Source organism: Odontesthes bonariensis, chromosome 6, assembly GCF_027942865.1.
Source record: "Odontesthes bonariensis isolate fOdoBon6 chromosome 6, fOdoBon6.hap1, whole genome shotgun sequence".
Classification (NCBI taxonomy): Eukaryota; Metazoa; Chordata; class Actinopteri; order Atheriniformes; family Atherinopsidae; genus Odontesthes; species Odontesthes bonariensis.
In genome coordinates this window covers 27899490-27917103 of record NC_134511.1, presented here as the reverse complement: position 1 = coordinate 27917103, position 17614 = coordinate 27899490, and the positions used below count along the sequence as shown (strand labels likewise).

At 39.3% G+C, this 17614-nt stretch overlaps 1 protein-coding gene and 1 long non-coding RNA gene across 3 annotated transcripts in view; both read left to right on the top strand.

Annotated features, from left to right (window-relative positions):
- Positions 1-14244, top strand: part of fkbp15b (FKBP prolyl isomerase family member 15b) — a 36016-nt gene extending 21772 nt beyond the window's left edge. Inside the window, exons 20-30 of one of the 2 annotated variants that reach the window (XM_075468196.1) lie at positions 3066-3098; positions 3792-3963; positions 6774-6910; positions 7117-7272; positions 8457-8609; positions 8725-8817; positions 8958-9071; positions 9860-9967; positions 11632-12281; positions 13179-13287; positions 13495-14244. In XM_075468196.1, the coding sequence (XP_075324311.1) occupies positions 3066-3098; positions 3792-3963; positions 6774-6910; positions 7117-7272; positions 8457-8609; positions 8725-8817; positions 8958-9071; positions 9860-9967; positions 11632-12281; positions 13179-13287; positions 13495-13572 (1803 nt within the window). In that variant the 3' untranslated portion in view covers positions 13573-14244. The remainder of the gene's footprint in view (positions 1-3065; positions 3099-3791; positions 3964-6773; positions 6911-7116; positions 7273-8456; positions 8610-8724; positions 8818-8957; positions 9072-9859; positions 9968-11631; positions 12282-13178; positions 13288-13494) is intronic. The other variant, XM_075468197.1, reaches the window with a different exon arrangement.
- A 597-nt stretch (positions 14245-14841) lies between these two features.
- LOC142382946 (uncharacterized) lies at positions 14842-17391 on the top strand. The gene is made up of 3 exons (XR_012769974.1): positions 14842-14899; positions 15796-16004; positions 16946-17391. It is a non-coding gene; the product is annotated as an uncharacterized LOC142382946 (long non-coding RNA).
- The last annotated feature ends 223 nt before the right edge of the window (positions 17392-17614 follow it).

Here is a 17614-nt window from a genome sequence, read left to right as displayed (position 1 = left end):
ACGTCGTCATCGTCTTGCTGCCCCCCCGTTCTGTGATTGGTTCCCAAACTCTGGCAAAAATAAGGGCGGTGGTTTCCAGGCTGACTTTGCAGTGAGAATGAAATCGAGCGCAAAGCAGCATGGGAATTCCCAGGCTACCTTTGTGGCTGCAGTAGATTGAAATGTGAGTCTTATAATTAAGACCTAATTTTTTTTTATCATTATTTTGTAATTATCACTCAGACCTCAAAGTTAATGAATTTGAGTATTCAGTTGTTTTTGATTTTCGTTTTTGTAAAAGGAACTATAGCTATTCACAGTTTGGCCTATAATTCACAAAACTTTAGAAATGTTAAGTTGTCAAGTGCCGAAAATGAAACTTTATCTTCCAAAAAAGATGCTAATATTGTAGTTTACCATACTATTAGATAATATTGTATATCTAATAATGTAATTCTATTATATAATAATGTTATTATTTGTCTTATTTTTTGTGCCACTTATGACTCTTTTTGGTGGTGGTGGCAATAAAAATCATAAAAATATGGGCCATAAGAGACACATGCAACTGAAGTGTAGAGATCTGGGAATCAAAGAGTGGGAGTTGTCTATGTGCAGTTCATCTTATTTGGTTTATGGTGCAGCAATTTTTACTATACATGTTTTTATGACAAGACAAAGCAAATTTATTTACATGGCTCAATTCAACAACAAAAATAAGTAAAATCAGTAGAAGGTGCCATGAATTGAACGTTATTGATAGAAGTCCATCCATTTGCTATATTTTTTCTTAATCCAATGCATGGTTATTAGAAGGGGGGAGAGAGAGGGATTGGACAGCAATCGCAGCTGTCATTGGGCGAGAGGCAGCGTACACCGTGGACAGGTCGCCAGTCCATCACAGGGCCACACGGAGACCAACAGGACACACAACCATGCACACTCACACTCACTCCAACGGTCAATTTAGAGTCACCAATTAAGCTGACATGCATGTTTTTGGGTGGTGGGAGGAATTAATCAAAGTAAGTAGTTTAATTCACACAATCAAATGGTAAAAGGACTGCATTTATGTAGCACTTTTCCATTCTATTTGACTACTCAAAGCCCTTTTACACACGGCAAGCCTCATTCACCTATTCATACACTCAGACCTGGACTTGAAAGAGGACTCAGATGCAGAGTATCCAATTAGGCACATTTTATTATATATATCCAACCACCAACACAAAGTAATGAAAATAAAAAGCTATGAAAATGTTATTCTATATATTCTATAAAACTTAATAAATAAGGAGGAAAAAACAACAGAAACTTACTCTGCTAAGAGGCAATTAACTATGAACTATTAAACCAAAAATCACTCCCTAAGGCGGAAAAGCAACTTTGTACTAGAAACAAAACAACTAAATACACTCCTAAAAACCGGAGGCTCTACAAAATCTTAGAAACATTATCTATAACAAAAAATAAAAAATGGCTATGAAAACCTGAAACTACATTATGTAATTTACAAACAAAAAATCACTCGCAAGGAGGCAAAGAATTGTGGCTTAGTATTCGAACTAGCAAGGCAAGGATTACTATGACTGTGGCAGGCTTGGGTGAACGACAAAACGAAACACTCAGGCACAAGACAAAGGTAGACGCAGACTATAAGACACATGAGGGCAATGGGAAACAGGTGGACACATTCAGGAATCAGGGAAGACACTCCAATGGGTGACACATGAGGAAGGGCAAGTGACCTGAAACAAGAGGAAAATTACTCTTCAAAATAAAACAGGAAATGACAAGACATGGAGACAGGACAAAAACCCAACTTGACCTCACCGTGTGACATACACTCTCTCGTGCAACACTTCTTAGTCTATGCAGTGCTACAAGCTGTGCAGTGCTTTATTTTAATCCATCCCACACACATTCACACACTAATGAACAAATTGATGGCAATGTGCCTTGGACACTTCGACATGTGGTCTGGGAATACCAGGAATCAAAACACGACATTCCGATTGGCAGATGACTGCTCTTCCTCCTGACCTACAAATGCCAAACAGGAAAGTCTTAAGATTGGATTTAAAAGAAGCCAGAGTTGCAGCAGACCAGCAATTTGCTGGGAATTTGCTCCACATATGTGATGCATAAAAACTGCTTTTAATTCTGAGGACAAAAAGCAGGCCTCTCCCTGATTCGCCAAGATGTCTGAAAGGTTCATTACATGGCCGAAGAACTGAAGTGTAAACTGTTTAAAGCTTTACAAACCTACAGCAGTATTTTAAAATGAGAGAAACCATTTTAGAGACCTGCTCTGTTTTGTTACTTCCGTGTGAAAGCCATAAATTTAAGCCATGATTATTGTGATAATGAATCTTACAAAGTGTATGTAGAAAAATGAAAAGGATCAAATGGTTTTCAAGTGGTTTATAAAGATATCAAAAATCAGTAGACCTACTGGTGTTTACTTTGTACATAGATAGAATCTTTATTTTCATTTTAATATCTTTATTTTCAAGTAAAGTTTGCCAAACTAATATTTTTGTATACGCCTTTTTTAATTGATGCAGCTGTGAGTGTGGAATGGATGTTTAGAGTGGAGGATTTTTGTATTAGTAAGCTTTTGTTTGTAGCTCGCTATTAAAAAAAGGTCTTGACTTCAATGTAAACGACTAAGTTAATGAAGCCGAGCCTCTTAACTTTGTCACAATGTTAAAGACTTTCCTTAGTTTTTAAAAGCTGATGTTTAGAGTTGAATGGTTTTTAAAGGACGATAACGTCTACGTTAATCTAAATTAACATAAATCCACCTTGTTCTTGTTTTAGACCGTATTGGTTTTATAATTAGACACAGCATACCTTATTATCATATATCATTTTCATCTGTTCTACTCTGGCTGAATCCTTCTTTAAGGTTTTCCCTGAATTGCACTTTGGTTGCCACAGTTTATGGGGATTATGTTGGCATTTATTTGATAATTTACTGTCTATTTGCTGATGCCACTCTTTTCCAACTGCTCTCTGCCTGGTTATGTTTGCAACTGTGCTGCTCTCAGGAAAATCTAGCATTTACTGCTCTCTTTTCTCAGCATGCACTGCCGCTGGACCTAGGCTATGGCCAGGTGAGCCTGTTTCCTCTGTGTTCTGCCACCAGATTGGGATCACGTAGTACATCTGCAAAATAAGGAGAAGCTAAAAAATTAAGAACAATAAATAAATTAACAAGATACTTCAATAACAGTTTATAACCCCTTAAGATTCCATGTGTGCAGATTCACTCAATTGTATGCCGTTTGATGCTGAAAGTAAAAGCTACTCTTTATGCCTGAAAGAATTTCATCATGATGTTGAGTTAGAAAGAGTTCCACAGATAATTTCCTTAGATATTTAACCATCCCTTGGGCCAAATAAATCAATGGACACCTCTTGTTACTGTCACTTAAGTTTTCAATCAGTATAAATGGTTTCAAATTAACTTTTGGGATTGACAAATTGGGTTGCACCAGAATCATGAGGAATTACTATGTGATCCCAATTTCACTGCTGCTACTGGATCATCATTGAGATCATTCTTCATTGATATTTTAACAAAATTTTTTTTTCTTCTGGCTTATTTTCTGTTAGTTGGCACTCACCATTTTTCTTCCACAGGGACATGCTGCTCACATCACTAGCACCAGTAGCCAACTCATCCAGCCTTGTCACTTTGTTGTTCTGCTGTTTCACTGATGTCTGGGCTTTTACCTTTAATATCGACAGCCATCGGTGCGTCTCCTCCTCTTACCATTCTCACTGTCCCCTTGCATCTTAATTAGGTCTGTCTGACTGAGGAACTGGCTTCATCCACTGCACGGGTGTCTCAGCTGCAGCTTGAGGCTTCAGGTCACCAGCAAAAGGCCGTGGAGCTGCAGAGTAAACTTAACTGTGCCCTGCAAGACAGTGAGAGCCACTGCAAACGCATTGCTGCCTTGGATACACAGCTACAAGGTTTGAGTTGATGAAATTTTCTGTTGATTAGGAAAATATCAGGTGAAATTTTTTTCGGGACAAGATATTGAGCCTAATGCAATAACATTTTCGGATTTTTATTCCAAATTTGTATTACTTTTTTCGTACGAAAGTCTCGTACGAACATGCCACGTCAGATTCAACAAACGCTCTTAACTTCGGAAAAAGTGTGTAAATGACCTATGTAAATGATGAATGCCACCCGTGCGTATTTAAGTGCACGTGCACGAGGATAGTAGATTTGCATACTCCACGCCCAAAATTATACCATATAAGGCTGTGCTTCCTCTCTCCTGTGCCAGGAAGTGTTGAGTGTTGAGTCATGAGAATGACATCAAGGCGCAAAAAGAACAACTTTACAGGCTCTGAGATTGAAGTTCTGCTTTCAGAGATCCAGAAAAGGAAATCTGTCATTCCAGCACTGGAATTACGGGACCTGCTAAAGCGAAGAAATGGGAAGTTATTACGAGTGCTGTTAATTCTGTGTCACCTGTAGTTCGTAAAGTCACCGAAATAAAAAAGAAATGGTTTAATATGAAAATGGATTAAAAAAAAAATAAAAAATGTCTCGCCATGGCCAGGCGCTCAATGACTGCAACTAAAGCTGTGCAATCAAGTTTTGCCTCATCATGATGGCACTTTGATGGGGTGGTCCATGAGGGGGGTCTTCTGGCACTACACCTTCTGGTCTGTATGGGCTGGTTCAAGTGGAGCCTCGTTCATGGCAATATTGTGTAAATCTGGCATGCCTTCTCTGGGCTATAGAGAAGTTTGCCCCCCGCTGTATTGAGACACAACCACCTGGCCTTCAGCTCAGTGCGCTCCACAACGGCATGGGCCCTTTGATGTGTATATGTGTGCAGTCTATTGCTCCGATTATGATTGGCAGTCCAGCCACGGCATGAAAGTCCCTCTTAATTTGTACTTGTTGGGCAGCGGTGGATGGGGAATTTGATGTACCATGGGTGATAAACTGATGAGATATGACCAAGGGGCGCGCACGACTCACAGAGGACTGGGACGCACCCGATCTCCAATGAAAGGTTCCAGTGGCCAAAAATCCAAGAGTGGTGAGGACCTGGACGTGTGGTGGAATTGGGTTTGATCGCCGTGTTTCCATCTGGAGTTGTGGCTCTAGCAAGCTGCATATTTGCAGCAGCACAGTCCTTGGCAATCTAAATCGCAATCTCAGCCATTCTTCTGTCTCCGCAGGATATCTACACGGTCTCTTCCAAGAGCCTGACGCGCTAAAGCATCCAAAAGTAGAAAGTCAGCTGCTGGTTACGCTTCCCATTGACCTTGTTATATTCAAATTAACCTTCAATTAGAGCATAATTTAAGTCAAACTTAAGAATAATGTCAGCATAATTATGGGGTATAATGTATATATTTATTTATGTTTGCTTCAAAGTAATTAAATATACAATCCATTAGTCAAGCAAACTTGATTCGAATAAAGGCTCTAGCATGGTTGCCGGGGCTGCTAGCGCGAGCGGTGTTGATGACGTCACGATTTTGTGCCGGCTATATATAGTGGCGCAAGTCGACGCACCAGTAGTTGCAATCTTCTCTGTCACAGAGGTGTCGCTGCTACGTGAAGGTTACCGCTATTCTACAACCACGAAAGTGGAGAAGAAAACAATGCCCCTGTCAAGAGCAGGAATACTGTCATCAATGATACTGCTGCAGTATCTGGATAATTTTAATTTTTTAATTCAGTCAAAAGAGGTGAAGATCTGAAGCCCCCGGCATCACCACTTAGAGTCTCTGCCCTCTTCTTTGCCTTCCTGTATCTGTCCCGTAGCTTCTTCCACACATTCTTACAGAACTCTCCCTCTTTCCCCAAAGTTCTGCCAATCTCTGTTCACGAGTTTTGGGAGTTTACGTGGTCCCTGTGCTGTTTCACTGCAGTTTCGTACAGCTGCCTGTACAAACGCACCTACTGACTGAGCCTGGTCTCAAATTGGTCCATCCTGTTTGTCGTTCTCGGCGCAGCCAAGTTACAAAAATCGACTGGTGCACGACCAGTCCTGGCGCCGTCTTTTCAAGGCAAGCGCCAGGACTGAAACGTCATTTTGACGTCACGGGCCACCACCGCCGTGAGCGATGCATCAACTGTAAATCCGCCTTAACAGCGGACTATTTTACAAAACTCCTACGACAGGTCTGGATCACTCGTAAATTCTGTTTGTACCTGAAAGAAAATATAAAATACGAAAAGATTGGTGAATGCGCAATTTCTCTTAAATCACTCGTACACACAACTTAAGAACAAATCTGTGCGTACGAACGGTTATTGCAAGAGGCCCATTGTGTGTGACTTTGTCCGAACACGCTACGGCACAGCTACGATGTTTGGATTCATATTGATTATTGGACATGTTGCCTAGTGCAGCATAATGCTGCAACAAAATTCAAATGTTGCTGAGGATAACAATATAGTACAACAGGCTTGGAATGGGGTGAGCAATTAATTTGAAGTAACACATCCATGATAATTCCTTATATGAGTGGTCCATCAACATTTTTATTTTGGCGTGTTGAAAGAAACTAACTATATAATCTGGTAATGATTTCAAGTCCAGTGGATTTGTCAAAATGATTGTATGTATACAACAGCATGATTCAGATGCAGATATTACCAATCCTACATTATAACAAGTTTTGACTTGAGAATGTGTTTGTTCAATAGCAACTCCACAAAAACCATCCACGTGTCAGATCATCAGAAGTATGGATTTTATATACATTTTCCATGTGAAATGACTCTGATTGTTTTTGGCTTTCAGAGGTGCAGGAGGCAGCAGAGCGAGCCCAGACTCAGTACCGCTCAGAGAGGCAAAGACGCAAAGAGATGGAGCTGAAAATCAACAGCCTGGAAGAGGAGCTGCAGGACCTTAAAACTGATAATGAAAGTCTAGAGCGGGTCAGTACTGCGTTTATTTTTCTGTCAGGGAAAGTGGGCAGGAATTTAATTGTCTATTGTAAGTATGCACGACATATCATGGTGCAAATAGAATATCAAAAAAGATGAGATGGTTTAAAATGTAAGTAAGTGAGGAAGTAATTGGGCAGAAGCTTTAGAAATGTCCTGCATATTCTTATAAACAGTTGGTTCCCGTCTTTTTTCAGACGCTTTCAGAGAGGAAGAAGAAATGGCAGGCAGAGCGTCAGCACCGGGACGAGGACATGGAGGAGCTCCGGAAGAACAATCAGCAGGAGCTAGACAACCTTCGAGCTCAGCTTCGCAAGGCCAGAACCAGCAATGGCAATGCTGCATCTGAACAGGTTGCATCCCGTAAATAGACTGTTTGACGTAAAGAGTTATTCATTATGGAGCCTTGGACTAGCGGCTAGCCACAGAGAGGAAATGGATATTAAGTATCTATACGTGTATCCACAGTTTGGCTGCTACTGTTTATCAAGGCTACGATGACTATTGAGTGCAGCGAATGGTTTTGGGTGTGAAAAGAAACAGCTCAGCCTTCGCAGCAGATTAGCCTTTCTATCTTAGGTGCTGTTTACACATACCCGGGTATTTTGATAAACGCATATTTTCGAACCTTCGTTTGCAAAAAAAACTAGGTGCACACAGCCCCGTTTTTAAAAAAAAAAACACGTCTACATTGATCCGCATAAATACGCTATCAAGAGCTGTTAAATTACGCCAAACCTGACGGTGGCAGTGTTAGAACAATGAGAATTCCACACAAGCCAATCAGAAGCCTAATAGAGAACCGCTGACAGGAAGAACTTCCGGATCCTTTTCAAGAAGAAAATATGGCGCCAGGCTCATGTGTGTGGACTGATAGCGAGACTGAGCTTTTACACGTTGCGCTGGACTATAAAACTGCTAAAGCCGTGAAAAATGTCTTTGTTGTTCAATACATTGTATGACTGTAATTTTCAAAATCACACAGCAAGTATAGCTCTCAACAACAGAAATGCTGCTAGTACCTCCATGCTTGCCAGATAAACAATGGACGGAGAGAATGGCATTTTCACGCTAGCATCCTGCCAACATGGCGGATAGGGGCGGGGCTCTGTACTATGACGACAACTCCTCATTCCATTCCCAAAACTCCGTTTTTGTCTCTTTCAACCAGTTTACACACAAACGCTAAACGGAGTTTTTAAAAAATCTCCACTTTTGCCGGAGTTTTTTTTTAGCTTCGTTTTTGGAGGAAAAAACTCCGTTTGTGTATAAATGAAAGGCACAAACGAAGGGAAAGGTCTTCGTTTATCAAAATACCCGGGTATGTGTAAACAGCACCTTAACCATATTAGTAACTTCCCAGATCCCACCATTTGTTTTTCTTCTATTTTTTATTTTTTTTAGCAGTTGGAAAAGAAATGGTTTGATTTGTTTTTCTTTCTTTCCACTAAAATAAGCTTAGGTCCGAATAAGTTCAACACGTTTGTATTTACAAGTCATTTTATGGTTAATAGCACGTCTCTATTATTTGTTGTAGTTGTATCAGCTACAGGTGGAACTGGAGGAGGAGTGGAAGGGGAAGTGGGAGCAAATGTTGGCTTTGGCTAAAGAGCAGCATAGTCGAGAGCTGAGTGAATTAACAGAACAGAGAGACACTCTGCAGGACAAGTTAACTCAACTACAGGAAAAGGTAGTTTTAACTTTCACAAAACACAAATGCATTCCGTTTAGAAATACTGGTTTTGAAGTGTTATGACCAATGTCTGATTTAATCTTAATTAAGATTAAATCTCTTATGTCCACAGTTTATGGTTTTGAAGCAGTCGAGTAATTCAGAAGAACAGAGTTTGCTACAACACAGCAAGCAAAGTGAAGATGTGGAAGCTCTTCAGGAAAAAGTAAGCTGAAATACCATATGTCAGATAACTTGTGAGTCGAATTAGATCTTACCATATTGTTTATATGCAACTGATATTCATTCCTCTGAAAAAAATTCACCTGGATATCTGTCTTAACGTGGACTGTTATCCTCCTTAAGTACACAGCCTTGGAGCAGCAGGGATCGGCTCTAAGGGAGAAACTGGAAAAACGAGTGGCTGAACTGGAGACGAAAGTGGAAGAGCAGGAGAGTTCAGGGGACACTGCAGCAGAGGTGAGGTGTCTTACATGACCAAGCACATGGAATAAGGGTTTAACATGAGGGTCATTGGTAAGAAATGGTCAGCCTCTAGATATCAGTGTGGGATGACTGAGCCTTCTGTCGTAAGGGCCATCTACAACATTACTATAAAGATGCAATAATAATACTGATGTGAGCAGCCACAGGGATGAATAACATTCGATAAATTGTGACACCTAATACAGTACAATTCAATACGAGCTGTATCCAGGCCCCAAAATGGATTTTCATGAGATGCTGACTCCTGCCTGTGTAGTGCAGAAAAGGGTGTGGGTTCACAAAAGACGAGGCAGGCAAAAGAGGCAGTTTTAAAAGCTTTTGCCTTTTAAGGACATAAGTTATTTAACATAGTGCAGCTTATTTCTTTTATTGAATACTTGTTTTCCCAAGCAGCCATACTTTCACCTAAGAATAATTGTGCATACTCCGCCCATGTTAAAGTCATCCAGCCAAATGTTCAGAGATCATTTTGGCCTTTTGAGAGCTCTTATTAAAAACCTCTTAATCTACCGTAAATAAATAGAACCAATATCATCTCAAATTACCTCTACACATTTATGATACAATCTGAATGATACATGTTCATGGCATCAGAGATCCCATAATGAATTTTGTTGCACATTGTAGCCAGCAGCTGCCTAATTTTGACTGTTTCTTTGTAGAAGTATGCCTTGTTGACAGCATTCTAAGGCTAATGCATGTATATGACATAAGTCATTATTTTGAACAATCAATCTGAGGCCAGTTGTGTACTGTTGCAGGTGAAGCGTGTAATGAATGGAGTATATCATTCTCTGCGAGCAGAATTTGACCTCAATGAATCGTACAGCGGCCAGGCTGTGCTGGCAGCAATTGTCACTAACATCAAAGTAAGTGTTTCTTTCTTTTTTTTTTTTTTTTTTTTTAATTCCACAGAGATGCCAAGTTAGCCTTTCTGTGAAAGTGTGGAATACCAGGAAGAAAAAAAAAAAGATATGAGATTCATGATAATCATTCATGGCCCTTGTTTATACAGTGCCTTTCTAACCTTGTTTGTGTTCATTCACCCATTCATTCAAACTCTCAGCTTTGTTATTATATATTTGCGCCTGATATTCAATTCAATTCAGTTTATTTGTATAGCGCCACATCACAACAAATGTCCTCTTGAAACACTTCAATGATACCGTCCAATTCAAACCACTTGGAGTCCAATTCATTGTAATCATAATCAAATACAATTAATTAAATTCCAAATTAGTCCAATTCATACATACAGAGCCAATTAAAAAACAATTTCCTAGCTAAGGAAACCAACAGATTGCCGAAACTTCTTTTCGGTCCAATCTCCCATCCTGAGCGTGCCTGAGGCGACTGTGGAGAGAAACGACTCCCTTTTAACAGGAAGAAACCTCTAGCAGAACCAGACTCAGGAAGGGTGGCCATCTGCCTCGACCAGCTGGGGTTTGAGAAGACAGAAAAGAGGGGACAACAAACACTGTAACACCATTAAAAGGATACCTGTTGAGAAAGAGAAACACAAGTTAATGACAACGATAATGCCAAATGTACATAATGTCATATGAGGAAATAAAAGGGGGAAATAGATAGCAAAGTGAGGAAAGGTGTGACAGATGAGGCCCCCCAGCAGTCTAGGTCTATAGCAGCTTAACTATGGGATGTTTCAGGATCACCTGAACAATCCCTAACTATAACCTTTATCAAAAAGGAAAATTTTAAGCCTAATCTTAAAAGTGGAAAGGGTGTCTGCTTCCCTGACATACTGGCAGCTTATTCCACAACAGAGGGGCCTGATAACTGAAGGCTCTGCCTCCCATTCTACTCGGTCATTAAGAGCTTTATATGTGAGGAGAAGAATCTTAAATTCTATTCTGAATTTAACAAGGAGCCAATAAAGAGAAGCTGGAGAAAACTGATCTCTCCTGTTAGTTCTCATCAGAACTCTGGCTGCAGCATTTTGGATCAGCTGGAGGCTTTTCAGAGAATATGTGGGACAGCCCAATAAAGAATTACTCCAATAATAACTCCAAAGTTCCTCACCGTAGTACGAAACGCTGAGTAAATGTCATCTAGAGCAAGTATACAGCAAGACAGTTTTCCATGAAGCGTCCAAAGACTACAACTTCAGTTTTGTGTGAATTTTATATATAGAGGGGTTTTTCTCTACTATCACACACTGATAAGAAAATGAGAATTCTCTTCCAAAAGTTGAGTGTCTTGCTTAATTACTATTTAAAAGATGAAGGGACTGGAGATTGTAAGCCAACCTTCTGGTTGGAAGATGACCACTCTACCTCCTGATATGCAGCCTCTCCACCATCAAAGAACATTTAACAGACAAAGTTAGGCAAAGTTATCTAGTTCACTTTTATCCAGTGATAAATGTTACATTATATATAGGAAAATCTCCCTATTTAAATATTGTGATACTAACTAAATTCTTAAAGTATCACTACAATCGCCTCATTTATTACCACTTCTAACGGACATAAAGTAATTTTGATGACAGTTTTTCTCTTTTTTTCTATTTCAGAATGTAACTCTGCAGCTGCTCAGTGGGACAGATAAATCCTCACTGAGACCACATAACAAGGAAGAAGAGATAGAGGAAGACAGTAAGGATGTGAAACAAGGGGAGGAGAAATCTAATCAGACCAAACATGTAAATGGAGAGAGTGAATTAACTGAAAAAGAAAAGGAGGAAGAGAAACATGTGGCTGATTCTGAGTCCTGCCAAAGCGATGATGCTCAGATGATTCAGGAAGGCTCAACAGAGGAGGTGACAGTAACTGAATCAAAGACACTAACCCAGGCAGAGGATTCAGAGGCTCCTAATCTCCACAAGGTTTCAAGCAGTGAACTTGTACCACCAGAGTCTGAGACAGTAGCAGCAGAGTCTGTGGTACAGCCAGAGCAAGGACAGCAGCCTGCTCCTGACTCTTCTACTGAAGAAAAAGACTTGAACAAGTCTGTGGATCCAGAAGAGGGCCCTGAGGAGAGTTCAATGCCTGAGGATGATCAGGAAAGAAATTCTGCAGTGAACAGTGTGGGAGATGTAGGGTGTGTGGAGGATAGGGAGAACATAGGAGAAATAAGTGCCGCTTCTCAGAAAGCCTTTGGACCCCCAGCCAACCCACCTCCACCACCGGATGCTCTTCAGAACATCTCTGGAGAGGACACTAAGTGAGTCCTGGTGTGAATGTTCTTGGACCACAGTTCTCCATTTGAATTTTTATATCCATGTGACTGCTGTTTTTCACATTGGTTGGGTGTTTAAAAGTCAGAAGAGTGAAAACCAGCAAACTAATTGGCATGCCAAAACGCTCATTTGTCAGATAATTGACTTGCAGGGTTAGCCTAATGTAAACATCTGCTTGTTTTACCCTGACTGCTTAGAAGTGGCTCTCAGACACACGTACTGTTGATACTGGGCTTATATATCAACAGCGCCGAAAACCCTGAACACTGCCTCAAAACTACAAAATGTATTTAAAAGAGTAAATGAAGTTTACATAAAGTAACACGATAAATATCTGACTGGTTGTGAACATCCTACAGAAAAATCTATCAGGAACACCATAATTTAGTATCAGAAAGTACCTTGACTAGGGTATACTTAAAGCTATTTCTTATTACTTTGTAGCAGAGACGGCATAAAAACCTTTATCTAATTTAAGAACACTGGGAATGGCCAAATTATTTTTTCTTAGCAAATATACACACATACTCTCTCACACACACACACACGCGCATATATATATATTTAATGCTTAATAATATTCGGTTTGCGTGCATCTGCAGTAACAAAGAACAAAGAGAAATGTTTGACTGGGATCAGGAAGACATTTCTTTGACTGACTGAGCTAGTGAAGCATGAACCAACCGTAAAGCCACATAGATTCCTTTGAACTTTACTAAAATCGTAACATTTTTGTGCCTCCATCTCTACTAATGTGTACGTGTCTTATAAACTAACTGCCTGTCTTTATGAGTTTGTGTTGGCTTTGTCCCCAATTCCTTCCTTTCCTCCTTCTTTCCTCTTGTATGACCCATTCCACTCTTTTTCTGCTATACTCTCAGTCCGACTGGGGGAATTGGTGAGGAAAATGGAGAGGAGCCATTTTTCCAGATTACAACTCCTACCAAAGCCCCCTCTGTACCCACTGAGGAGGAAGAGGAGGATGAGATGGTGAGGAAGGATCTGTAGGCTTTAGACTAAGCTCTCAGATTTAATAGCCTCTTGGCCCCTCTGACCTTATATTTCCCCCTATGTTTGTCTCATTGTTAAATAAGCGATATTGTGGCACTAATGCATACAACATTAAAAAGATTCAGTTCCATCAGTACAACATTGTTTGATGGCATTGCAGTTTTCATATATCTCTTTTGTGTCCAGAGTTTGAAGGGCCGTCCACCACCTACCCCTCTTTTTGGTGATGAGGAGGATGATGAGGATCTGGACTGGCTAAACTGACATGGAACCAGCACAATGAAAGTCTGCATCTTTATTTTCTACACCACAAACGGGCAGCAGTCTGTTTACCAGCTGTTTCTTCGTGGTGGAATGGTGAAGCTGCTGGTCTGAACAGTGAAGTGTGGCAACCTGTCTCTTCAGCGATGTCGTCCCACTGATTTGCAGTTGCTGCCGCAACATCCAGGACCCCAAAGTTACCATTTCAGATGCAGATGTGGGTCGAACTCGACAGAAAAATTGTATACTTTTAAATGGCTTCAACGGTTGATAATGAATCTCAGATTTTTTACATGAAACTGTAGCAAATCAGTTTGCTGGATCTGCAGGAATAATTTCCATGATTTTAGACCGTGGCATGAAAAGGTTTTTAAGAATAGAACTTTTACTCTGTTATGCTAACCTGAAATTCATTCCACAAAATAAATTACATGGAAATTATGGCTTTTGTTTCTGTTAAACCAATTTTACAATAGCACCTCCTGATTTTTATTTGTTAGTTGTCTCATATTGGATATCTCAGAAAGTGATTTACTTAACTGATTTTCAGCCTATTGATTACCAAGCAAGTATCTGTCTTGCAATAGTAATTAAATGATTTTTAAAAATATAAAGTATATTTCTTGTGTGTTTGCTTTGGCTGTAAGATAGGTGATTAAAGTGAATCTGCTAATATTGTACAATATTCTTTGTATCACATGAACACTCTTAACCTGGTTATGGTCACATTTTTTGGAGTATCCAGGTCAGGCCTATTTGTCAATCATTCACATATTTTTTTCTTATTCAGAAACCTATATAGTTTAATGTTTTATTTTTTAATTATAGTATTTAATATATCAATTGCTGCATTCACATGTTCAATGGAAATTTCCTATCTTTGATATCAAAAGGAAACCAGGAGTGAAAACCAGGAAATTATTGTGCTTATAAAGGCATGAAGCTTCAAATAGCCACCCTGATCTCTTCCAACTCCCAAGTCCCCCAGGCTACATCTTGAAGTACCACTGGGCAAGATATTGTACCCCACATTCACCTCTAGATATGGCTGCTCTCTGAGTCACTTTGAATTAAAGTATTTGTTAATGTTGTGTCTTGTTTTTACCAGATTTTAGCCCAATACTAAATTTACTGAGTTATTTTATCCATTAAAAGTTTAGACCTGCTAAGCTGGAGACACTCGTAGATAGAAAAGCTTATAAACAGAAATTATGCTGCCAATGACCAGCAGGAGGAGCTCGAGAGCCAAATATAGCTATGGTGTTGCCAAGCAACAGAAGCACCAACAATAAACTCGAGGCCTACAGTCAGACGCTAATAAACCTTAAAGGTAAGTTAGTTTTTGTGACCTGTAACCCAAAAACCTTTTCTTGAGATGAGACATTTTGAAAATTGTCCACGGGAAATCGCTGAATAAACGTAATTTAAGATTGTATTAGCATAGCTCCTAATGAGATCGATTAGGGTAAGTACAATGTTATTCTTCATTTCACAGGCAGTATGTTTTTTTTGGGCATGCTGTTTGAAGGCTTGCAAGTGTTCACCCATTTCGAAGTGCGCGGAATCTTAATGGCCGGGTTTGTCTTCGAAAGTAGAGACGCGAAAGTATTTGTACGGGCCAGAAAAACAAAACAAAACGGTGTATTCGGCCTAACAGTGGACACGATATTTGCAATTTAATCTAAGCCTTCAAGAGAGCCTTTGTTTTGTTACAAGGGTTACTTTGAAAATAACTGGTCAGAGGTGTAGATTTTGTTATACAGCTCCTCTTAGCTTCTTAGTCTGTGGGGTCTTTTAAAAACTGACCCTGAGCAGTAGCATGGTAAAGTCGCTTGTAATTCATATAATTTATAATTCATATAAAAACAGGCTGGGCAGCATTTATTTCTTTATTTTTATTTTTTAGAATTGCATTTGGTTCTCTGCTGTTAAAACATGTGCATGTGTATCTGCACATGTGCATCTGATGATCATATGGGTCTACCAGTTCCATTGTTCCATTGTATGGTATATTTGGTCTTGATAGAGTAAAAGTGGTGGAAAAATCTGTCACAATGAAGAAGAAAACAATTGTATTTCATAAACAGTGATAATCTATAAGCTAGGTGGAGAATCAGATGTAGTTTGCCAAGTAATGTTCATACATGTTACATTTTGGTAAATGTAGAAAATTATCACTCTCACCCATTCATTACTCAAATACATTTTGTCAACATCACCCTACAGGTTACCGTTATTCATCCAGTATCTGATGTTGGCTGGACAAAAACTCAGTGATGGAAGCTTTTCAAGTTCTATCCTGGATGAAGTTCATTGTCTGAGGCCTCTGTGCTCCCATAGCTGCTGCTGGGAGGCAGAGCAGCGTATACGTATGGGTAAACCTCGAATTATGAAGGCTCTTCCCTGTAGCAGGACCTCAGCAACAGCCTCTGAAGGTGGGCACACCTGTAATCCTCCCGTATCACAACATTTAGTTTAAAATCTAAACTGGTATTATTTTTGTACCAACTCGCAACATAATTTGAACTTCAACCCCGAATTGAGAAAAGTTTGGACTACATGGAAAATGAAGACAGAAAGAGGGGGAGAATAAAGCAGTAATTCTGAGACATGTTTTGACTTTGTTTTGGTTGTAGAAATGATTAGCCTGAGATGTTTCATGTTGTCTCCTCAACTTAACTCTTTTACTATATATATGATTTTGCATTTTCAACATATTCCAAAAACAGATGAACATAAAACTTTTAACACTTTGTGATGTTCCACTATTTCTTTGAGGAACCATGTTTTCAAACAGTTCTTTAATCTCACAGATCCTCTGCCCTCTTTGCTCCTAAAAGACTCATGAGTCTTTCATGAGTTCTGCTTTTGTACCAAATCAGTATCCTAGCCCCAAATTGCCCCAGATATGCAAAAATAGATGTACATTAACAAATTAAATGAAGTTAACAATTCAAAACGTGACATATTTTGGTTTATACTGTCTGCAAAACATTAAAGTCAAAGTAAATCAGAATCAGTCTGTTTTATTATTTTTCTTGGGTGCATTTTCCATCCCATCCCAACCTTTCCTGATTTGGGTTGTAATTTAAACAGCAGATTTTATATTACTTATTTTATTAATTTCCTTGTATCAATTTTTTATGTTAGAGGACTGCTTTCCAGTCATCACTGCAGTAAATGCATCAGAGTGGCCTGATTCTCGCTTACTTATTGAGAGTGGAGATGATTTCCCAGAGGCTGCAACCAGACAGGTTGCCTTACTGGGAAGAACAAGGAGACTGTATGTTGTTGTTTTATTCTGCTAGATTTGAAGTGAAATATATGGGAAAGTTCAGATGAAGTAAAAGATTGTTGCAAACTATTTGTTTCACAGCAAGCAAGATGTCCAAATTCTCAATTACAGCTCATCCAGGCCCGCTCATCAAGAGGGACACAGACAAAACATGATTGCCAAGGTTTGTTGCGCCATTACTAAGGCGTGCATGGGAAAACAGGAAGAAAACATATTGCTGTCTTCTTTCATTCATCACCTATCTGTACCATTTTTGTCTTTTTCTATGGTGCCCTGATTTCTTTATATATTCCCAATCTCAATTTATGTACCTAAATGTTGCTGTGTGAATGAGTATGTCATTAAATAAGAAAATGGTTTTGCTAAATTCCAAGAAGATATCTGGAAATTCATCTGAAACAATGATTACAGTATATTGGATACCTTGTTTAACTATGACGGTATCATTCATTTTTTAAGTTTTTTGGAGTAATCAATACAGATATCCAGGCGACATCTTTGTCCCTGCAGTCTGCCTGCTGTACACATCTGTCATCCATCGAAATAATTTGCATTGTGGAATTAAAAAAAATATGACAAAGAGGGCCTCGATCTTTTGAGAAGCTGTAATCAAACATCAAGCCAGAATGAGAAAACATTTTGCTTTAAAAAATATGTATCAGTTGAAATTTGCCCTCAAAAAACTTACCAAGATTTATGTACCACCAGGTACATAAATTTCAAGTTTCAGGAAGTTTAAAGAAGCTTTAA